This window comes from Mizuhopecten yessoensis, unplaced genomic scaffold, assembly GCF_002113885.1.
Source record: "Mizuhopecten yessoensis strain PY_sf001 unplaced genomic scaffold, ASM211388v2 scaffold11179, whole genome shotgun sequence".
NCBI classification, from domain to species: domain Eukaryota; kingdom Metazoa; phylum Mollusca; class Bivalvia; order Pectinida; family Pectinidae; genus Mizuhopecten; species Mizuhopecten yessoensis.
This window is the reverse complement of record NW_018408919.1, coordinates 12,242-37,141: the sequence shown is the minus strand read 5'-3', so window position 1 is coordinate 37,141 and position 24,900 is coordinate 12,242. Positions and strand designations below refer to the sequence as shown.

The window sequence follows — 24,900 nt, the reverse complement described above, 5'->3', positions numbered from 1 at the left end:
ACCAGAGAGTGGAATAAACAATAGAGTCAGCTTCTAACCTTCCAGCTGTAGTAAACAGCGAGTCTACCAGAGAGTGGATATAACAATGGAGTCAGCTTCAAACCTTCCAGCTGTAGTAAACAGCGGGTCTACCAGAGAGTGGATATAACAATAGAGTCAGCTTCTAACCTTCCAGCTGTAGTAACTGTTCTGCATCATTGATCTCGTCATTCTCATCCAGGACAGGAAATTGAATCTCCGAACACGGTTCTTCTTTAATTCTTCAAAGAAAAAATTGGAAAAAACTTTAAACTATGATGCCACTTTGCTTTTCAATGCAGGATTTTGGCAAATGTCAAATTTAGAAACAAAACAATGACTTCAGAGCAAACAAATAATGAACATACACAAAATTCTGATATCTTTTATGTGTTTTCTCTGAAACATTCAAAGGACATGTTATCTTTATGAACCATTCTTTTAATGGTAGTTTAAATGATGAAAATGTAACTCCATCATCATGAAATCTCGGCAATGTTTTATAATATACCTCAATGTTCTCTCAAACATGTTCAAACCATATGGTACTTAAATATGATAAACTGGCTCTAATTTTGCTTGATACACCTTTATAATTCTATCATCTTTTTATAATTTTATCATGTGTCACATAATATATTTGAAGCATGATTTGTTCATTTGGTAATCTAACATTTGATCATAATTTTGAAATTGTAAAAAAAAGTTGAATAAAGGAATATAATGGACTATACATGTATATGTATCATATATAAATAGCGTCAGATCCAATTTCTCATCTACTGGTAGAGAGCTGGAGTTTTTAGGTAGGGAGATTTTCAATGCAAGCATTCTTTAACCAAAATAACAAATTTGTTCGATATTGAACAATATTCCTAACTTAAGACTGTTCATGTAATTAACATTGATCCTATGCTTATTTATAGCGTCTATAGGCTCATCAAAAAATAAGAATTTATAATATCAGAAACAATTGTAGTAAGATTGTGTTTTTTTAGAGGGAGTTCCAATTTTTCACGGAAAATATACAGAGACTCCCTACAAAATAGGGAGAAATCACATGTATGATGTCCAGTATAGTGTGACATTACAAGGTACCTGATGACCGGCACTGTCTCCATCTTTATCATGATGGGTAGCTTGAGCTTCTCATACTCCGAGAAGAGTTGCTGGCAGGTCTGTTCCATGTTCCTCTGGTAGTTGATGATGTGATTCTGGTAGAAGCTGTGAAGCGTGGTCACACTACCGATCCCTACATGGTGGAACACCTCTTCTACAACATCCTGCAACAAAACAGTCCAAGCAACAATAAATAACACTGATTTTCATAATAGTTCATTTATCACTACCTTAAAGTAAAACACATTTCCTTTCCAAAACAGTTCCAACTTCCACACCATTAAATGAAAAAACCTTTGAATTGCAATTCAGATATTGAATTGTGATTCCTGTTTTTGTAGCCTTGTTAAAAAAAAGCAGAATCAAGTTTTCTTTGCAGGTGTTAAAATTATGTTATTTCACCTTTCCTCTTTAAATATGCTACCTAAGGCCTGTTTGTTTATGTGGAACAACCGGTTTGTCTGTTTTTAAATGTAACATTTTCGGGTATAAATCCTGGCGGACCTGCAAAAGTTTATGCAGGCTTTGCAAGGCTTTGTCAAGACTCGCCTGAAAGCAGCATAAGATTACTAGGTCCGACCTTATTCTATTAAGGAACAACCCTGGTCCAACCGATCATACCATTTGGATCGTGATAAATGAAAGCAGCCCTAAAGTCCTTCATTGGTTGGTATTAGTGTTATCTCCCTTAAAGGCATCTACTAGAACTGTATCAGTATAATTTGCTTCTGTTCTTTTTGTTTGCATCTATGAATTTATCTATTTAAATAACCACTTTAACCACTTAATTCTACAAACTTATGTAATATTAACTCATTTTCTTGAACATTGAAACCTGTCTAATCCCACACTGTGCATACAACAAAATGGTCAATTAGACAGGAAGAGGGAATACACAAGTCTCATTTGGTAGATTTCATTAAAATCATGTTGATTTAGATATGATGTCGGAATTCTCAAGGGTAGATTATACAGGATGCTGGAATATTCAGGGGTCGAATAAGACAGGATGTTGGAAGATTAACTTTTTTTCCTGATGAAAATTTTGGCTTTAATTTAAACATCATATTAACTCATTCACCCCTGAAATTTCTTAATGAACTATTCCAACCTTTATATTGGAAGGATTCAAATGTTTCTTCAGGGGTGAATGAGTTAATTAAGTTTGATTTATGTAGATTTACTAATAGTTTAACAGTACTTATAAAAAGTTACCTAACTTTATAATATAACTGTGCTGACCAAGGGCAAACAAAGAATATTTTAAACATGGGCCTTTGTCTGTGAAACATACCGGGAAGCCATTATGACCATTTAGCAGTCGGTTGTCCACTGCAGTCCGAAGGTGACTGGTGATCTGCTGGTAGTACTCGTGCGTAATGTCAGTCAGTGTCTCCAGGATTGATTCATTTGTGCCTTAATATGAAATAAAACAAATTAATGTAAACATATGTATGTCAGATTAATGTTCTATATTATGATAAATACTAGTACCTGGTAGATAAATGATGGAGCACCAACACCAAGGATTCCGAAAATGTTTTATAAGTTTACATGTTTCGATGGCTAGACGGGTTCTGATGACAGTTGGCCTAGCCATCCGAAACATGTGAAGTAATAAAACATACATATACGGAATCCTTGGTGTTGATGTTCCATCATTTAATGACATGCAGTTACCTCCCTTTGGTGGAGCTCCACTAGAATACTTCGGTATCCACCTCTGGTTCCTCCACCGGTACATAGACCGATCACTACCCACAGGACGTAGGATCTCCTCGCCAAATAATAGTATTGATGTACCAATTCCTTTTAATATTTATTTCTACATTATATTATGATAAATTATTCATGTCAATAACCTCAAACTTGCAAATTTCTAGAATGATGTAGCTGTTAAATTAAAAGTATTTGATTCATCCCTTATTTTTAACTCATTTACCCCTGAAATTTTATAATGAACTATTCCAACCTTTGAATTGGAAGAGTTCAAATGTGTCTTCAGGGGTGAATGTGTTAACTCATTCCCCCCTGAAGACACATTTGAACCCTTCCAATTCAAAGGTTAGAATAGTTCATTATGAAATTTCAGGGGTGAATGAGTTAAAGATATACCTACTGTCATAACCAGTATGTGCACATATGGCTGCTACCGATCTCCGGAGAAGTTTCCTACAGGCATGGTCATCAACCTCTGGGGGTGGGTCACCGATGCCCTTCACAAAGTCACTGCAACATGAATGTCTCTGGTGTTTATCGACACGTTAAAGAAAACAGGTTATACACTCATTTCAAATGTCAGTGTTTCAAAGATTTAATGTTAACAATGTCTATTATCAAATGCAAAGATTCAAAGGGATATTCCAAATCTCTTTCAAAGAAGCAAATAGTTCACAGACAAATCAAGAGATAGAAATTGTCTTCTACAAATCTGAAGGTCAAGAGCCAAGGTCAACAATGAGGACACGATACATGTAACAAGAAAATAAAGAAAAGGGTTTACGTTTCTTAATCACAGTAAAGTAATTCTTTTTTACTATATTTGTTTTACACAAGCCTTATCAAAGGTTTGAAAATTATTCTGATGGAACTTTGGAAATTTATATCCCATAGTGTGTTTTCTCATCCTTCCTCTATCCCAAAATCTGTTTTCTCATGTGATGAAAACAGATTTTTGGATAGAGAAAGCAGACAGTAGCCTCTTTTACAAACCTCTCTGTTTCCTTCGGCATGAATGGTACTGGTCCCTGAACCGTGTGTTTAGGCAGAGACCCTGTGAACTCTGGGATAGGTGGGGTAGCAGGGTAGGTGATCTCACTTTCTCCGTTCTTCTACAAATTAATATTTACAGAAATGTTCAATCTCCAAGACAATCTCAGAGAAATACTGCTAACCGAACAAGGCTTTCATTAGACCCTTGAGAGTATGCTAATTTGAACTATTACTCATTTGTTTGCAAAAGATGTCTATTTGACATGTATCCCTCAGGTTTCAGGTTTCAGGGAAAACATTAACTGACTTCTGAAATTTCTTATTGTCCAGGGACGACTAAAAGCCCTGAACCAAATATGTCTTTTGTGTAATTTACTTTACTTTACATAATTGTGATTCTAAGATATATTTTTTTAATTTCAATTTTCATATTTTTGAAATAGTGAAGATGTATTTATAATTATGATATAAAAAAATGAAATCTGTCTAAAAAGTGTTTGCATAATTAATAAGAACAAAAGAATAAAAAAATAATAATACAACAGATAGACTTCGGCACATTGACAGCTTGGAAAATACTTACTACAGCCTCTTGCTGCTGCTGGACACTGGAGATAAGCTGGCGGAGTTTCTTGGCATGTTGGACAAGTCGAATGGTGTGTAGGACGATGGGGTCCATCTCAAATTTGTCACTTGGTAGAGGACTGCAACAGGTGACATTGAATTTTAACAGTTGTGATATCTGGTCACAGGCCATTTTATTAAAGATATATTTATGTTTTTGATTAGTTTCCAAAGTTCATCTACCTACTCTTATTTTTTTTAATCTAGTTCAAATGAAACCAGAAAATGGAAAATGTCAGTTACTACAAGGAGGCTAAATTTAGCATTTTGAAAGTTCACGTCTAAAAGGTCAAAGTCCAAAAAGTCAAATAAAATGTTGCTAACATTTCAAGTCGCACATCATAAGCATACTGATTCTCACCAACAGAAGCCATTTAATGTTTAACAGACAGGAGGTGGCCCATTATAGGGGTCAGTAAGATTAAAAAAAGAAATTGACAAAAATTTCACAATATCAATTTTTGGAGATAAAACTAAAACGTGAGTATCTGTGACCGAGTAGGCGATATTTAATTTAAGACAGTTTTAAGAAAAAAATTACTACTTGCGTGGGTCAAATTTTGGGTTAAAAATCATGTTTTTTTTGCATTTTTTTATGTGGTAACCATGGTTTTCACAAGTTCGAAATCTGGGGAAATCACTTTTTGAAAAAATATTTATTCTTCTAAAAAAAAACGTATTCAAATGTAGTTTATAAATGTATATATATATGTAGGTGTGTTGTGCAGGACGAATCCGCTATCCAGGTTTATCCGAGACATGCCCTTTATTTTTAGGGTCAAGCCATTTCTACTATACTCTGCTACCTAACTTATACACACAGACATTGATTTTTTCTGAAAAAAAAGCCTTTTTATGCTTGATTCAGCATCACTTTCATTCATTATTGCTTAAAACGTTTAAAAAGTTACATATGTAGGTCATGTCTTGTCTGATGTTTCAGAATATCTGACATTTTGGTGCTGTTCATCGGTTAGAGGAAGTGTGTCTGTTGCTAGTTTGTTGTTGTGATGAGTTTCCTAGTGATCATTTTGATATCAGTGAGCCTTGATGATGTCATAGTTACTATGACATCATCAAACAACATAACACATATACACATGCACATGATCTCAAAGCATCATATTTCACCCAAAAAGTAATTTTATTCATGAAAACTATAAACCTATTCAATTTTTCAATTTTCAGATTACCTCCCTTTGTTGGTAGTTTGAGAGCAGAATTGGTAAAAGTTCACCTGTCAGGAGAATTCATATTACTCGGTCCCTTTTAAAGTGAGAAAGGAAACGGATACATATTTTTGTCCATTATGTCATTTTCCAGACATTTAAAAGGTTTTGATTAAATTTTGGGAAAAAGAAAGTGATGTATAATGTTCCCAGGTAATCTACAAAGGACAGGTATCAGCCTAATGATTACTCACTTTTTTACCCAAGACCAATATAATTGCTAGCCGTGTCCCTCCAATTTTCCTATGGCATATTCCAGGGATGCAAAGAATGCAAGTGAGCATAACCCCTGAATTATCGAGTGATCTGGTATATGTACTTTAGATACTCACTCATTAGTGGGAGGATGATGTCTACTGGATGGCTGATGTAGTCTTGGTCCTTCCACATCCATGGGACGAGGTTTTGTCATCTGTTCCCTCTCAATGGCTGCAATCCCCGAATCTGTATCAGGCAGATTGGGCAGCTCACCCCAGTAAGTTGTGGTTGTCATTATGAGTTATCACTGAAAGTTCAAAGGTCATGAGAATATCAAACTTTTTAAGTCTAGTCTAAATTATCAATGGAAATTTAAGATAAAGATTGGTAATTTCATACCATTTTACTTCAGATATCTACAGAAGAATGTTTTATTGCATAGCTTTAACTATTGTTTTATTATAATTGGAATAAAATAGAAAAAAAATCACCTAGAAAAGGTGAGTTTTTAATGCCAGTTTATAGTACACCACAACTCATTGTTATGTGTTTTGAAATTACATGACTGTTGTTTCACATGGTTGGGCTATTCTGGTTAATTCTACACACATCATCCAAAACTGTCTTCAAATATTTTTTGTGAATTTCCATCTTCAATCTTTATAAAGGTATAGTTAATAATTTTGTCATCATTTTTTCTTGGTACATTTCTGTAATTTTGGACCTAATTAGTGATATTCCCTCTAGCTCGAAGCTAGAAGGCAACCTTAATTAATCCTATGTACAATTAAAACCTGCCACACTTGTATAGTTTTGTTCTAATTCGCTAATTCCTATCTATATATATAGGTTCATAGGGACTCAGAAATTTAAGTCACTCCATGGAACTGTATTGTCAGATCAAAAAGTCTTTTTTTATATCTTTATCTTATTCATATGGTTAAAAAAGTCATCCATATGTATACTGATGATAGATCTAGATATCACAATAATTTCTATTTATATATAACATAATAATTGGTCATCGGGAAAATTCAATGCAAAAAAGGTATTGAAAAAGAGTACAAACAAAATGTAGGGAAAGTACGCAGATTTCATATATACTGTTTTACACTGTGTTGTGACGCAAAAGGAAGTTGCCGGTCGCGATCGTCTGCTGTTCGATAAAAGGCTGAATTAAGTGAAAGGGCCGATATAACATTATAATGTTGTGACATCAGACAGAAAGTGTTATCTGTCTAACACATATAAAACATACATCCTTAAATATATTCATAACCATGAATTAGCGCATGAGAAACGTTTATACCTTTCTAAGCCCCAATGGAACCTAACAAATGAAGTCAATCGCAGCAGTTATTTAACCGGAAGTTTATAGTCAAGTGCCCGTAGCCGCGGAGAGGAATGATATAAAATTTCAACTAAATTTAATATACAAAGATTCAAAATTTAAAGTCAGTTCCTTACTATATTTTTATTTGTAACCATATGCACGTACAAATTTGTTTTTACGTGATACAAATATGTTTGTATCTCACGTATATTTACTGCGTGTCTGACGTTGTCGTAGCAACGAAAAACTTATGGCAGCCGTTGACTTGCCTGGTATATCAGCGACTGTTGTTTTGGAGGTAAATAAGGCTTATTCGGGCCGCAAATTAACAAAATAAGAAAATGTCAGTCATATAAACAAAACTTTCTGATAAAAAAGATCAAAGCTACATGTTTCACACATTTGTACTTCTAGGTAACATTGATTGAAATTTTATGTTGTTATCAATCATGTTTTGGTGAGCATGATTCGATGGAGTTGATTCCGGAAGACTGTCGTGACTGTAATAGCCTAGGCCATACCATACAGTGTAAAGTGTGGCGTTATTGAAATATATACACCACAGTTTCATTTGCTGGGTTGCANAAGTGGGGGAAAATTGAGGAAAATGGTGAAAATACATGATTTTTAAAGAAAATTCTAAGGATGAGGGTTAGGTTCCTGAAGCCCAAAAAAACTCTGGATCCGCCACTGGATGACATAGCTTTCAGGGGTGTTTTACAAGTGTCATTTAGACCAATGAGATGATACATGTCATATTATTATTAATAGAATCCATCCCTGATGTGAGGTAATGATAAGATAATTCAAACCCTCGGGATAAAACATTGATCAAAAGATAAAATATTCTGAACTGAAAAATGTTTAAAGCCTTGGATTTCTGTATTTTCAAGGATTCAAAATGCAAAATGTGGTGTAAAGCAATATTGTTTCAACAATCCATTATAAGGTATTGTATTGGGGAATTACTTCAAGTAGCCAAGTATTGTGATAAATCATCTTTCCATTGCTTTCTCGTAGGTCCGACATCTTTGAAAAGCTTGCAGCTTGTTTTGAGACCTCTTCATGTTTACAATAACTAGGACGTTTTCCGGTGCTTGAAGCGCGAGGTTATTTAGTTTACATATAAGTCTTATATACATTATTTGTTAAAAAACGTGTTATTCACATTTTTAAAAATGGGTGCCTAGTGATCTTTTTAATTCTTAAACATTGTTCTACTTTTATTTCAGTGAATGGCCACAATGGCGGCCACTCTGCCGCCAATTAATGGGTCTGCAGGGAGCAGGAAAGGGCAAAATGTACAACATTTCATGCCCTCCCCTCCGAAAGGTCCACCAAGTGGAAAGAAACTCAAACCTCTACGTAAAATTCCTAGTACTCCAGACAGAGATCCCTTTGTTAAACATGATATACTCCGGCAACAACAGCCGGATCTTTCTAAAAGACAGACAGCCAGGTATGTTTGTCTAGTTGGTGATTAAGCCTACAATCTATATTTTTACCACCCAAAGAAATTCCCCCTCACTCACATCGACTTTCCTATAGTGAAGTTTCCCTTTCTCAAATATAACACCCCTGCTTCCCCTACCTACATTGTTTACCTGTCGCAGTTGAATTAAGCAATTTGCTCATGTATGTAAATTTCACATTATCCCCTAAATGTTACATTGAAACATTGGAATTCCACTCATATCACTGAAGAAAACATATTTTCTATTACTTGTTCCTTTTATTAATTACTTAAATTTGTTTTTCATACTTTTAATTAATAATACATGTATACAAACTGTAATAAATAGTTTTTTTGTAATGAAGATCAATAGTGTTCATGCTTCATAAAAAAAAGCCAATAAGGCAATTTATTGCCTTCATGGAAGGCAATAAATGAGACTCCCAATAAATCCAATTCAGTTGGTAGCTAGGACAGTTCATAAACTTACCTCATTGTTGATTTGATGTTTAATTTGTAATTTGTTTCTGATTTCAGCTTCAGGAATACATACAAGCATAATCTGTGTTTAGACATGCTGCAGGAAGGCTACCATAAGTCATTTAGTGAACTTTTTGCTTTAATAAAACAACAAGAGGAAGAACGGCTAGAGAGAGGCCCAGAATCACTTATGTGGACACTGATCATGTTAAAAGATCAACATGCAAAATTAGACATGTTAAAAGTGCATTTAACCAGAGCAGAGGAAGCCTACAGAAAAGGTAGATATAGTTTGAATTTGTGTCTGTCATCTTTTTAAGATCTTCAAACTTAAATATGGCTTTACATAAATATTGATTTACATAATTTATTTTCCTAGTGCTCAGTGTACAGATACATCCAGTCAAACCTGCACAAGCAACCACCTCTATTTAGAGACAACCTGTGTTAAAAGACCACTCAAGCTCCTTTATGTTTCCCAATATATTGATTTTATTGTTAAGCGAATGTGTGTTAACTTACTATTCAGAGACCACCTGTGTTATGAGACCACTATTTTTACTTCCTGAGGATGGGTTAGACCCCTTATGTAATTTCTTTGAAGGCAATATAAGAAAACAAATATGCTAAAAATAGTGCATCGTGGCACAAGTATAAAAAATATAAATGAACTATCACAATAAAAACATTATCAGTTAATATATAAAAGTTAGTACATACAAAAATTTGTTGTAGAATGCTAAAGAAATTTGGCCTATCATATGCAATTCATTTTACTTTATGCGTGGTATACCATCAAGTTAATATAGATATTTTCAAATTTGATACCAAGGTCATAACAAAACTGAATATACAAATTAGATATTTGTAGTACATGTAGTGTCTAATTAAAATAATTAATATTACAGGTGACTTTTCTGAGGTGTACAGAAACAGGTACGAATTAGCTAGGTATTTCCAATCAACCAAAGACGATAAATGGCTAGCTGACCACTTCTTCACGACCTGTTTACAAACGAGTACGGAGGTCCAGGGTGACCACGGCAAGATGCAAGCCCAAGGCCATTACAATGTTGGTGTGTCCTTGGAAGAGAATGGTAAATACATTGAAAACAAAATTACCTGGTCTTTGGGGTAAAGCAACCCTGACCTAAATTAGGGGAAATGATGAAAATAATTGTCAAATTTGTTTTTTGTGTGGGTTTTTTTCTCAAAAGATTCTTTTAAAGGAAACATTTGTAATGAGTGTTTTTTCCAGAAATATTAAGGTGAAGGGAGGGGCAGAGAGGTAAACAAAATTGTGACACCTCCCCACCACCCATCCCACCCAACCCCAACCAGATTGTATTACCACCTTTAAAAAAATGAAATTTTAGTTTTAGTAAATTTTATTAAATCTTAACAAAAACTTTTTGAAATGTTAGTTTTCATGACTTATTAAAATATTTTTCAAACAGATTATGTATCTTTTTGAAAAAATATACAAACAGAACGAAATTTACAAAATATTTCCAAAAATTATGAAAAAAGTTTAATTAAATAAAATCCTTTTGCAAAAACATAAGCAAAGTTTTAACGTGAGAAGTTGGGACCTAATGTAATGTGTATGTAACTCAGGCATTTTCAGTCAGGCCCCTCAAAATTGAAATTGGCTGCTCCTAATTTCCAATTTCTTTTAATTTTACGTATAAGGGCCCCTCTAATTTATTATACATGTAGTAACTAAAAAATGCCTTAATGGCCTATTACTGTCAGCTTCCAAAGATTTTCTCTGTCATAATCTTCTTTGCAAATAAACTTAACATAGAATTTACATGAATTTTTATGCTAGTCCTATGCCACCTGGCTAATATCTCCATATGTGTGTATGCCTGTTATGTGTGCTGGAGTTGTATTGTGTAAATACATACCTTTGATCCAACTAATGATATTGCAGGTGACAATTATGAAGCTGTGGATCATTTTGAGGCATACTATAAACTAGCTGTGGATCACAAGGAGTGGATCACGGCTGATGATGTCACGTTCCATACAGATGCCTGCTTCAATCTGTGGAGAATCTACACTGCCATTGGCCAGGTCCTGGAACGACAAGAGGAGCTGGAAAAGGCACTCGACTTCCTTACCAAGGCCCTCAACATGGCCAAGGAAAGTGAGTTATATTTATTGTCTCACTATCATCTACTTATCATATTGCAACCTCAAGCATATGAAAATTACTTAATAACTCATTCACCCCTACATATCTAAACTGGACTTGCCTAGTCATTGATTTGTTAAGGTTTAAAGGTGACTTTAGGGGTGAATGAGTTAAGGTCAAATAAAAAAGTCTGGAATGCCTTCTACCTGTGCTATTTTACTTGTTTAGACCCAGATTTTTTCGTTAAAATCTAGACTTGATAATTGTAGAATCTAAATCATGGAATCTAACTAGTCTTCAAAAATTGTTCCATAGAATTTAGAATTAAAGAAATGATTTAACAATTTATTATTTGAAGTTTAGATTTCAGAGGTACCATTATAGGTATTACTAAGATAAAGAGGTACAAATGTACTGTATTTAGTTTGTATTAATAGTCTTGGTAAGACTGTTTACTTTAAGCTCAATCATAACAATGTAAATCTTCACTTCTTTATTGCTGTAGGTCATGATAAGACACTTGAAGGTCAAGCATCGTATACACTGGGGCAGACACACGAGAAATGCGGTGACGGTAAATCTGCACTTGTGGTAAGTCCTATTTGGTTTTTTATTTTTATTTAAATCACACATGTGGGTCATTTTAAATCAAAAGTTTTTGTTAACTGTTTAAATCTGCTTTACATTAAAAATTGAAATTTTGGTGCCATGGAAATTTTCAGGTGTATTTCAAAATATCTTCCGCAGCAGCATTGCTAATGTAGACATGAGGTACTGCTAATAGAATTGTATTCAATTAAATAGGATCATTGTTTGATTGCAGCATCTCAATAATTTCCTGGACATATGCAATGAGTTTGGTAACAGTGAAGGTATAGGAAAGGCATGTGATGCTATCTCTAAGGCTTATGCCAGGTATGTATAACTTGTTTCTGACTAACATGCTCAATTGTCTAATTTTCAGGAGTTTCAAATTTCTTTATAGTTCAAGAAGCCAACATTTTCATGCAAAAAAATATTTCAACTGCATAACCTTTCTCCTAAACATAATTTAATGAAAAGAATTCAACCAAATAAAGAAATGTACACATCATCAATAATTAATTAATATACAACATTTGATATAGCGCCCTTAGCTTAGGCTAGAATATGCCACTCTAAAGCGCTTTACAGTACATAGATATACAATTAATACAATTAACAATGACATTAATCAAGAAAAAAATTGAGGAATTTGCAGGAGCTGCCTTATCAGGCACTAACTACTAGTCTTTTGCCACCTGGCTAATATCTCCCTATGTGTGTATGCCTGCAGGTGTGCTGGAGATGTATTGTGTTCATACTATAGAATCATAAAGAGAACTTAAAATATCTGTTATGTTTTGACTTTTTGTAATTTCCCTACTGGAAACATCTATCAAAAGGGCATATTTTTTCAACAGAGTAATTTTCTGCTCTCTTTAAAAAAAAATATCAAAAGTCGGTCAGAATTTTTTTGGACTATGAAAAGCACCTTCGTGTATCTTTGTTTTTGTTTAAATGAACATTATTGAATTTCAGTTGTGTACAATTAACTTAAATACACATTTAGGTTAGGTTTTTGAATGATACTGACAATGGTTTTTAAGTCTGAATAATAAATGTTTGATCTGCCAATTAACATAAATGTCTTCTGCAAATCTTTTAATCCCCCTTCTTGTTTTAGTCAAGGTAAGCTGGAGGAAAGTATTGAATACCTAAGGAAGTTTGTCGAGGTCACAGAACAAAGTGGCGAAGAATTAGCTTATAGTCGGGCCTGTCACAACCTGGGAAATATCCTAAATTCTCTGGTGAGTCACAATTCAATGCAAAAGATTACATGCTTGATAATTCAAAATGATTTAGAATTTATAATTTCTGGTGGTCACTTAGGATTTGAAAAATATTTACAATAACATTCATTCACAAATACAGTGTTTCTTTATTGTAAAAGTTTTATCCTCTGAATTATAGTAAGTTTTGTCAGCATATACCATATACAATTTCTGATTCAAGATTTGGAAGGTGTTCAATGTCACGGAGAAATCTTGATAAATGTGGCAGTCACTTTCCGAATAATTCTTTAGTGATCCAACAAAATATTTACTATTACTATTCGCATTCGTTCACAAAAACAGTGATTATTTATTGTAAAAGTTGCATGTTTGTTAAAGTTTTATCCCATGAATATTAGTTTTTGTCAGGATTCCATGTCAGTTTCCTGAGCATTTAGTTTCAAGTTTCTAGACTTTAGAGGTGTTCAATGTCATCGAAATGTTTTGATAAATATGATTGTCACTTTCAAAAAAACTCTTGAGTAATCCAACACCCTATCTTATCTGACACACTTCTTACAAAATCTACCAAATCAAACCTGTGTATTCTGATACCCTGTTGTTACTGTATTCCTTTAACTATACAGTGTAAAATGTTTGATTCAGGGTCGCTATGACGAGGCTACAGATTACTTCAGCAAAGCCTACAATATCTCGCGTACACTCTCCGATAAGGAGGCAATAAATACCAACCGTGTCCAATTTGGCATTGCCATGGCGCACAGAATGATGGGAGGTTTCCACGGCCACGTGGTGCTGGAACACAGACCTGCCCTTGAGCGCATGATTGAATGGAAGAGTGCAAGAACAGACGAATTCGAGAAACCATTCCCTGAACCAAGTGAGTAAACTTTTCTCTTTCTCCAGAATGATTTCTGAAATTAATTTATTAATTGTGATTGTCATGAAAAATAAAAATTTGGTATACTTCTTACCTTGTAAATATGTATACTTATAAATCATATGAAAATCTGAATGACAGCTTTCAGGTTGGTCATTGATAATAGTACTTTCTGTTTTTTTGGCAAAAAAATATGAATCAAAGGGATTGTTTTTCCATTCTGTACATTAGTTTCATTTGAGTAGGTGTATATTACAGACCAGATGTTTTATTTATTTATATATATTTTAAATTTACATGTGTAAATGACAGTTGATGTTTTGTTTCCAGGAACATTAAAATAAATGCTAGTCACTTTTTAGTTTTCTTCCCAAATTCTTTTTATGGAACAGATATTAATAGCAAACTAATTGATGCTTCTAATTCTGTGTTTACAGAAGAGGAAGAGCCGACCAAGGCCCCCACACCCGTCCCTCCCGCCCCAGTGGAGGCGGAGTCGACCCAGGAGGAGGCGAAACCAGAAGAGGACAATGCACAGCAGAGAGATGGTACCATGACTGAAGACACGCCTACAGAAACAGGCACCATGGATAGTTGAGGGGCTCAGGTAGTCCAGCCACGCCCATCAGCTAGGCCACACCCACCAGCTGGGGTAGCCAAGATATGCAAGTTGCAGCAACACATTTAGAATTTATCATCCAAAGGAAATCAACCCTGAGAATTTCCTATATTTTTTAAAAGGCAAATGGCATAGCAAACCATTCCTTCTCTGGGATATATGTGCTGTGTTTTAAAGCTGACAGCTGAGTTTGGGATGGCCTGGTTGAAAACTAAGATGATGCAGCCACTTATTAAGGGATATTGGGATTTGTTCCTGCCATACATTTTTTAAGCATTAGGGGAAAGAAATTTCCAACTTTAAGCATACTTAAAATAAAATTTCAGTTTTGTGTCTATTACAAAATAAGTTTGACAGCCAAAAATCAACTTTACATCAAGATGGCGTTTAGTTAGAATTATATGTGGGGGTGTATGTTTGTCAGTTTTATTTACATACAATATAACTTATGATAAAGATTAAAGCAATGTAAGCCCATGGATAAAACTGCTGCTCTATAGTACTGCTGAACTGATTCGTCAGGTATGAGTATAGATGTATACATGTTTGCTGTAAATTCTGTTGTATTATTACCAGTACATGTTTTTCTCTGTATATGTTTATATTGTTAAGAATGTGACATCTCTGGTGTATGTATCGATTTCATGTGTGTATATATACCTGTGTACACACATATGATCCACCCTCTGTATATTTCTATGTTATTTACACAAATTTGTGTTTTATGAAAAGTACTTTTCTTATGTAAAACTTTTCATGAAATTTCACAAGAACAAATTTGTGTATAATTATAGGTATACATTTCCTATGTAAAAAAGTTCATGAACAAATAATTTGTGTGAATAATCATTTAAATTTGTAGCATTAAAAAACAAAACATTTTTTTCATGAAGATCTGTCCTTAGTATTCATGAAAATTTGCTCTTCAATTTTGAATTAAGCAGACATGCAAACTGGATCCTACATCTCATGAGCTTGTCATTAAGACAAGTCTCAATAAGCAAGTTCCTAGTATATGTGTACAGCATAAGTTTTTTTATTTAAATATCTTTAGCGCTGTAGCTAGCTGCCTTAGTATAGATAAGTGCCTATTCTTTAGTTATGTACCAGACACGGCTATTTCTCAAAAAAAAGTAAATAAAAAAAACCCACATATAAATAAAAATGATAAATAAAAATCTTGACTTGAATTTTTAGTCTCAAAATTAGTATTTTAAAAAATCATCATTTTTATAAACTTTTTAGAAATTGAAATGTACTTGTTACATTTTTCTGCATAAATTTGAGAAAAAATTGTGTCTTCTTGTGTACTCTTGAGGTCAGAAGAAATAAACGAGGAAAACAGTTGTTTTATAAAATGTACTTTTTATGGCAAATATTGTTTTTTTTTAATATCATGATTTTTTTATTTTTTTTTGAGAAATGCAAGTCTCTGGTATCAATATCTGTGCTGCTATCATTCTTTGATTGGAGACCGTGAAGCATTAATAATAGGTGACACCCTTCATCCTGTATTTTCTGCAGTTTTATTTGTAGGTGGCCGTTATCCATCAAGCATCATTGTGATATTTTTTTATTACTTATTTAAAAATACATGCATTTTTGTAAATTTAATGTTATGTATATTATCAAAACAAAAGACTGTACATAAAACTATCAATGAAATAAAAAGTACATGCAATAATTCTGTTGATTATTTTTATCACAAATAAGAGGCCAGCTAGTGGAATTACAGCGATCACTTTGACAGACAATTGGTACATGTTAGTTAAGTATACTGTTTGCAGATAGATATGAGCTTAACCACCTTACTATTTCTGTGACCTGTTAACCCATTCACCCTTTAAGTCACATTGGAACCTTACCAAATCATACACTTGGCAAGTCCAGTTTAAATATGTAGGGGTGAATGAGTAAATTGCATATTTGCGAATAAAAACGTGTGTTTGACTAGTACTCCAGCCAGCTTTCAAAGTTGACTTTTAACCTAAAAGGATATGTGCATTGCTGATCTCCATAACATATGGAATTATATTTCATTTCAAATAAATTTTATTGTATTCAAAAAACACAATTGGATTAGGCACAGGCATTGCCTATAAAAGCCCTTTCCAGAGAAAATACACCCATTCCATACATTCATATATACATATATATAGAGAGAGAGAGTATTATAGAGAAGATGTAGTATTTGTTCAAATTAATAGGAGAATACTAGAACCATTTAATACAAGTTCACAGAAAATAATAACTAGAATATCATAGATTTTAACATTTCAATTACTATATAGTCTATTTACTTCAATTATTAATAGCCTAGTGTTTGGTTGGAGGCACTTTAAAGACACTGTCACTATACACAGTGCCATCCTTCCCAATTACACCAGAGTTATTGTTATAAAATAGCAAATACTAACACATCGTAAGATAATTTTTTAATATAGTTTTAGTTAAAATCTTCCAGATTTTTCAATAAACTCCAGAACACATGAGAGAATAAATGTATTTGATTCACTGCTAAGGTTCATATCACCCTTAGTGAAAGTAACAGTATTTAAGATGATGTTGTCAATTTCGTTATAATTAGATAACGCATTGAATAAAACCTGTCTTTCATCTATATATTTGGGGCAATTGAGGAAGAAGTGATTTTCATCTTCAATAATATAACCACAGTCACACTTAGGGTTATCTGTAAGATGATCATTATATAAATCTGATTTTAATTGGCTGACTTTATTCCGTAGTTGACATAATGTTATATTCAACTTCCTGGAGCCACTGTATTTAAAAATATCTGTACAGTTAGATGGTTGCAAAACGTGTGTGCTTTCCTTAAGTAATTCTAGTTTTAACTGGCTCAATGAAATGAGTTTTGGAAAAATACAGTCTGGCCTATTCCATAGAGACATCATTCTAGGAAAAAAGCTATTTTTATACAAGTTTGTTCTGCACAAGGGAACAATAAAGTTTCTATGATGTCTAAGGCGAGGATTAATATCATTATTAAAATATGGTAAAATACAATCATAAAGATGGTCAGGACAGTCATGCTGCAGTATCTTGAAAAATAACATACATTGGTAATTATCACGTCTTATTTTTAGTTTATCTACACCAACTTCCTTATATATTAAGTTATGACTTGTACCTCTTCTGATATAATTCTGAGACATTCTAATTGGACTGATTTCAATAAGTCACTTTCACCCTGGGTGCAATTATTCCACACAGCACAAGCTTATTTAAGTGTTGGTCTTATAAAAGATTTATAAATTATTCCACGAGATTTTCTATCTAGCTTGTATTTGAGCATTCGCATTATTTGTAGTATATATAATTAACTTTATCAGACCATGATCCACGACTATTAAAAAGCAAACCAAGAAGTTTATGACTTTTGACATTTATAACAACATTATTTGAGAATACCAAATCTGGATGAGATGTCTCAGATTTTTTTTTATTAGACATTAGTAATGATTCAGTTTTACTTGGATTAAATGATATTCCCCATTTATCAGCCCAGAGAGATAATCTCCTTAAATCCTCATTAAGAATATCTGCAGCATGTCTGCCATCACCATCTATCAAAACGTAAAGAGAAGTGTCATCAGCAAAGAGTTTGACATGGGAGTGGAGTTTATCTTCTAGGTCATTAATAAATATTAAAAATAAACGAGAACCGAGCCTTGGGGAACACCAGCTTTTAATGTTTGCAAATTTGACTTGTAGCCATCTATTAATACCCTTTGTTGTCTATCAGTAAGATAGCAATGAATCCAGTTCAAAAACGTTGCCACAAATTCCATATTTCTTCAATTTGTAAATCAATCCACTGTGCCAAACCCTGTCAAAAGCTTTGCTGATGTCACACAATACTATCCTTGCCTCTTTTCCTTGATTAAGTTGTTTTGAAGCTTCATCATATAAACATATTAATTGGTTAACTGTGGAGTCATTGGGAAGGAAGCCAGACTGATTATTTGAGATGACATTATTCTCAGATAGAAAATTAAAGAGATGTTTAAAAACTATTTTTTCAAGAAGTTTACTAAATAATGATGTGACAGAGATTGGTCTATATAGTTACTGGGGTCACCTCTTCCTCCCTTGCCCTTATATATTGGGGTAACATTAGCACACTTCCAAATATTAGGTATGCAACCAGTGGATATGGATTTGTTAAAAATTAACAGCAAGGGCTTCACAAAAGAGTCAGCAATACCTTTAATAAAATAAGGGGGAAGTGCATCTGGACCAGCAGGGTTTTTTACATTAATAAGTTGGAGCTCATCATACACATCCTGTTCAGTGATAATAATGGAAGATAATTTTTCTTGTGAGATAGGACAATTAGGCGGAATGTCAACATCAGTTTTGTCAGAAGTAGAGACAGAGGTGAAATATGAGTTAAAAGATTCTGCTTTATCCACAGGATGTGATTTACGTTCACCATTTATTACAAGAGGAGCATCATTGTTTGATTTATTGTTAATGTTCATAATAGACTTTGCAACCCGCCACCACTTACCTGGAGGAATAGATTTGTCAATTAGGGACCCTTGAAGTTTAAGTAGATATTTTTGCTTAGCTTCTCTTACAAGGTCAATAACTGTGTTTCCCATATCTCTAAACTTTTGCCAGGCTGCAGTAGTATTAGTATGTTTGGCCCTGGTATGTTGACGATTTTGTTTCCTAATGTGTAATCTAATATCATTGTTCATCCAGACTTTATCATTTGGACGAATAGTGACAACTTTATGTGGTACATATTTTTCAATACAATTATGAATTTCACTGGAAATAAAATTATTCATAGTCTCTATATCAACATTTTCATTCAGACAGGTATCCCAATCAATATTAGCTAATAGATGTTGGCATTAACAAAGTCAGTATCACTAAAGTACATAATAGTCTTTTTATATGCAGATTTCTTATGAGTTTTGAAAGATATATTGCAACTAATTGGACTGTAATTACTGCAAATTGGAGTTTGGACAGAGGGATCTTTTACTATATCAGTATATTGTTAGTCATAATAATGTCGAGAGATGTAGAAGAGGTTCATGTAGGAGTAGTTCTTGTAGGTTCGTGAATAATATTAGTAATGCCAAACTTAGTCATAATCTGCATGATGTGAGAATTTGGTTGTACGTTTAACATATCCTGATTGATGTCTCCAATAAGTATATGTCTATGACATCATCAAGTTAGTATTTTTTTTATGACTAAGGGTAATTTTAATCCAAATGATTTCTAAATCTGCTTTCTCTAAGTCTTGTCTCCTTTTAGATATAATTTTGTCATTGGTATAAATAAGAACTCCTCCACCTATTCTATCAAGTCTGTCTTTACGGAAAATATGAGAGTGATCAGATAAAGAAATAGCATTGTCAGGGATAGAGTCATTGAGATGAGTTTCCGTAAGGCAGATGATGTCATGATCAGCAAGCTCAGTCTCAAGGATATCAGTTTTATTTCTAAGTGAGCATTAAATTTAAATGTGCAATTGATATGTCATCAAGGAGTGAGTAATTTCCCATATTACCTGGAGGACCAGGATTGGTACGGATATCCATACACAGTAAAATAAGTTTCATTTTGATGATAAGCATAAATATTATATTAAAAATATTCTCTCCATGTGACCTGAGTAAATATGAAACCTATAAACCTTGAAGTAGATAAAGGTCATTTGTTTCAAAAATTTGAAAGCAGCTCACCCCATGTAGCTCCTGGTCACAGGCTAGTCCACATAAAACTGGCATAGGTAGATAAATGTCTGGTTTACACAGGTTACAATATAATTACAGGCCGAGGTAGATACATGTCTGGTTTACACAGGTTACCCCATTATAACAGGCCAATGTAGATACATGTTTGGTTTACACAGATTACCACATTATTACAGACCGAGGTAGATAAATGTCTGGTTTACACAGGTTACCACATTATTACAGGCCGAGGTAGATAAATGTCTGGTTTACACAGGTTACCACATTATTACAGGCTAAGGTAGCCTACCTGGAGCCGGGAGAGGGAGATATTACGGGTTAAATATACCCGAGGTGTCTCTTTCCCCGAGGCCAGGAGGATAGTGCAGACATTGCTACACCCTCTTACGCACAGGTGACTCGAGGCAAGGCGCCGGTTGACAATGTCACGGTCAAGGATGCTTCGGTTCAAGTATCTGAAGACATACCTGCCTGGGGCTCACAAGTTCCAGACATGGCTGGTCAACAGAACTTGAAAATCCTCACGGGAGACCCATCCCGTTTCACGACTTTAACCAAACCAACCAAACCAAACAACTTGTCAAAAGCAGCATCACCATCAAAAGAAGCATCACCCTCAAAAACAGCATCTTCATCAAAACCAGCACCACCGTCAAAAACACCTTCCTCTTTAGGAGAAAACCCTCCAAAGGTTGGCCCATCTAAGGCACAGATGCGGTCGCAGCGATCTCGCTCACTTACATCTGTTCTCTGTTCCTCGATCCCAAGTGAGGTCAGAGGCAACATCACCAACCAACTGAACAGACATAAGAACAAAAATTAAAATAGCGAGGGGCAAATCTGATGGGCCAGATCTGAATGTCCCCTTTGGCAAAGGATCAGAGGACCCGACAAATCGGTTCAATGTCCTACTAGGTTTCGATGATGAGATGGAGATGAATGCCTCAGCGCTTCGTGCTTCGACTCCATCGAAATCCAGCCAAAATAGCAAAAAATAAATAATACAATTATCCAATTGAACATCCGCGGATGAAAGGCAAATATAGAAGAATTTCAGAATCTATTAAAAGAATTTAGCCCCGCCATTTTTTGTCTACAAGAAATCATGCTCAAAAACCCAATCACGCTTAGAAATTTCTCACTATACACTAACATTCCACCTGTAGTTAGCAGAGCAGCAGGTGGTGCAGCGGTAGCTGTCCATAAAAATATTCCTCACAGAATGATCAAGTTAAACACAAATTTACAGGCTGTTGCTGTCTGTGCAACATTACACAGACAAATAACCGTCTGTTCAATTTATCTCCCTCCGAGTATTGTTTTCACTTGTGAGCAACTCAATAACATCGTCTCCCAGCTCCCAACACCATTCATAATCCTTGGTGATTTTAATGGTCATAATAGCCTGTGGGGCTCTCCCAACACAGACGAGAGAGGAAGACGTATTGAGGAATTTATAGATAAAAATAACTTGTGCCTTTTTAACAACCTATTTACACCCTGCTATAGGCTCTCGTACCCACATTGATCTATCATTATGCCATCCATCCATTCTACTTGATTATGACTCAAGGGTAAATGATGATCTTTGTGGGAGTGACCACTTCCCAATTTTTCTTAAGAATATTAGGACTCCTCTTGATGATCCTCTACCTCGATGGAATATGCACAAAGCAGATTGGGTCCAATTCCAACACATGTGCATTGAAAAACTAACCATAGACAATTTTACTAACCTCGACGACCCTATCAAAACTTTTACTGAAACACTCACTTCTATTGCCCAAAAGACAATTCCAAAATCTGCTCCAAAACCTACGAAGTTCCTTTTATCCGAAGAATCTTTTAAAACAAGCAGTAATCGGGCAGCTGCTCTAAGACGCTACTTCAATTGCCAAACTGCTTCAAACTACAGTGAATTTAAAATTTGGCGGGCAAAGGCTCGGCGATCAATTAAAATTGACAAAAGAAACAGCTGGAGAGAATATTTATCCAAGATATCATCAAACACGTCCTCAAAAAAAGGATGGGATATGATTCGGAAAATAAGTGGGAAAAAGAAAAAGGCAACATCCTCCCACCTCATTAATAAAAACAATTTGTTTTCGTCTATGTCTGAAATTGCTGATGCATTTGTCAACAACATAGCTAAAAAATCATCCCCTTTAAACCACTCCCGAAAATTCCAGTCTTTAAAGAAAAAAAGAGAAAAGAAACGGCTCAATTTCAAATCATCAAACAAAGAAAGTTATAATGAGCAATATACCCTACCAGAACTTGTTGATTCGCTTAGAAAATCATAGGACACTGCTTCAGGTCCTGGTGATATCCCATATCAATTTCTAAAGCACTTACCGGACTCGTCACTAACATGCCTTCTTTACATATTCAACCAAGTTTACGCTTCCGGAAAGATTCCCGATTCGTGGAAGAACTCCACAATTATACCTATCCCAAAACCGTGAAAGGATGCTACTGACCCAAACAACTATCGTCCTATCTCTCTGACTAGTTGTGTATGTAAAACTTTAGAACGAATGATAAACACTAGACTGGTTTGGTTTTTTGAGGCCAACGATATAATATCCCTTTTTCAAAGTGGTTTTAGAAATAGAAGAGGGACAAATGACCATCTCATCAGATTAGAGACATTCATTCGAGAGGCTTTCGCCAAGAAGGAACACCTTGTCGTCGTGTTCTTTGATCTTGAGAAGGCCTATAATACTACATGGACATATGGCATCATGACAGATCTTCACGACCTTGGCGTACGTGGAAACCTTCCCAATTTTTTTATCCAATTACCTATCAGATAGACACTTAAAAGTCCGTGTTGGTTCAACTTTTTCTGAAACGTCTAAACAGGAAATGGGAGTCCCACAGGGTGGAATCCTATCAGTCACACTGTTTGGTCTTAAAATCAATGATATAGTCAAATGTCTTGTTCAATTAACAGAAGGGTCGTTATTTGTGGATGACTTCTTGATCTGTTACAGATCTAAGAACATGCACACGATAGAACGACAACTTCAACAGAGTTTAAACAAACTACAAAATTGGGCAGACGAAAACGGCTTCAAATTCTCTCAATCCAAAACTGTGTGCATACATTTCTGTCAAAAACGAAAAGCGCACAATGATCCAAATCTAACACTCGATGGCACTAGAATTCCTGTTGTTGAACAGACTAAATTTCTCAGCCTCATTTTTGATTCGAAACTCTCTTTCATACCACATATAAAATATCTGGAGGATAAGTGTTCCAAGGCGTTAAACATTATACGAGTCCTTTCTCATACTGATTGGGGAGCGGACCGTGAAATGCTTTTGCGCCTATACAGATCACTTATTCGAACAAAACTGGATTATGGTTCTATGATATGCGGGTAGGCGCGCAGTTCGTACCTGCAGATGCTAGACCCAATCCATAACCAAGGACTACGTCTAGCCCTTGGAGCTTTTCGAACAACACCTGTAAAAATCCTGTACGTGGAAGCAAATGAACCATCCCTTTATGACAGAAGAAAAAAACTTTCATTACAATTTGCAGCTCAATTAAAATCAAACCCTAAAAATCCTGTTTGCGACCAAGTATTCAACCCAAAATACCAAAACATATTTACGCAAAACCAAAAACTTCTGCCAACATTAAGTATCCGAATTTCAAATTTCCTGCAAGAACTCAACATAAAGTTGACGGAAATAGCTAAATTTAACATATCTGATGTTCCTCCGTGGACCATTCAAACCCCTGATTCTAACTTTACATTACATGAGCGAGGGAAATCACGTGTTATGCCTGAAGAACACAAATCCTCCTTTCGGGAATGCATTTCTAATTACCCATCTCATACACAACTTTACACCGATGGTTCCAAAGAAGGTGAGAAAGTGGCAGCAACCTGATGTACTGCTAATACTTGCACTTCAGTCCGACTACCAGACGGCGCCTCCATCTTTTCTGCTGAAGCATGCGCCATTGGTTTGGCCCTCGACCATATCGATGAACACCGCATTAAAAAGGCAATTATTTGTTCAGACTCTCTATCTGTCCTACAGAGTTTACAGTTACGAGATCCTAAAAACACACTCGTACAAAACCTTGCTCTTCGAATATCTCGTATCTTAAAAAAGTCTAAAAATAACTTTACTATGGATTCCGTGCCATGTCGGAATTAAAGGCAACGAATTTGCTGACAGGGAAGCAAAAAATGCATTGAATCTCCAACAAACAAATATCAAACTACCATAGACAGATTTTAAACCTACTATTCGTACAGCCATTCAAAATGAATGGCAGCAACGCTGGTCTCTCAAGACCACCAACAAACTTTTTAAGGTACAACCGAAACTTAAACATCTATTCCCAGTCGGAAAGATCGTAGAGAGGAAGTTGTCCTCGCTCGGCTCCGCACTGGGCACACATATCCTACTCATTCGTACCTTTTAAAACGAGAAGATCTACCTTCATGCCACGCATGTGACACTCCATTTACAGTGGAACAATTTTAAATAGAATGTTCCGATTTTAAACACATTC

At 34.8% G+C, this 24,900-nt stretch overlaps 2 protein-coding genes across 4 annotated transcripts in view; one reads left to right on the top strand and one right to left on the bottom strand.

The window, feature by feature from the left end:
* LOC110440337 (STAGA complex 65 subunit gamma-like) overlaps nucleotides 1-11,152 on the bottom strand; it is a 17,911-nt gene extending 6,759 nt beyond the window's left edge. For 2 of the 3 annotated variants that reach the window (XM_021483338.1, XM_021483340.1), the window contains exons 1-8: nucleotides 7,210-7,289; nucleotides 6,035-6,207; nucleotides 4,433-4,553; nucleotides 3,850-3,968; nucleotides 3,257-3,366; nucleotides 2,432-2,553; nucleotides 1,117-1,301; nucleotides 169-260 (exon numbers count right to left, since the gene is read on the bottom strand). In XM_021483338.1, the coding sequence (XP_021339013.1) occupies nucleotides 169-260; nucleotides 1,117-1,301; nucleotides 2,432-2,553; nucleotides 3,257-3,366; nucleotides 3,850-3,968; nucleotides 4,433-4,553; nucleotides 6,035-6,195 (910 nt within the window). In that variant the 5' untranslated portion in view covers nucleotides 6,196-6,207; nucleotides 7,210-7,289. Of the gene's footprint in view, nucleotides 1-168; nucleotides 261-1,116; nucleotides 1,302-2,431; nucleotides 2,554-3,256; nucleotides 3,367-3,849; nucleotides 3,969-4,432; nucleotides 4,554-6,034; nucleotides 6,208-7,209; nucleotides 7,290-11,076 lie in introns of those variants that run through there. The other variant, XM_021483339.1, reaches the window with a different exon arrangement.
* LOC110440336 (tetratricopeptide repeat protein 29-like) lies at nucleotides 7,458-15,767 on the top strand. The gene is made up of 10 exons (XM_021483337.1): nucleotides 7,458-7,531; nucleotides 8,466-8,692; nucleotides 9,224-9,447; nucleotides 10,075-10,263; nucleotides 11,103-11,318; nucleotides 11,812-11,897; nucleotides 12,130-12,221; nucleotides 13,012-13,135; nucleotides 13,766-14,000; nucleotides 14,438-15,767. The coding sequence occupies exons 2-10, from the start codon at nucleotides 8,469-8,471 to the stop codon at nucleotides 14,596-14,598; spliced, it is 1,551 nt and encodes a 516-aa protein (XP_021339012.1). The 5' UTR covers nucleotides 7,458-7,531; nucleotides 8,466-8,468; the 3' UTR covers nucleotides 14,599-15,767.
* Nucleotides 15,768-24,900: the final 9,133 nt, after the last annotated feature.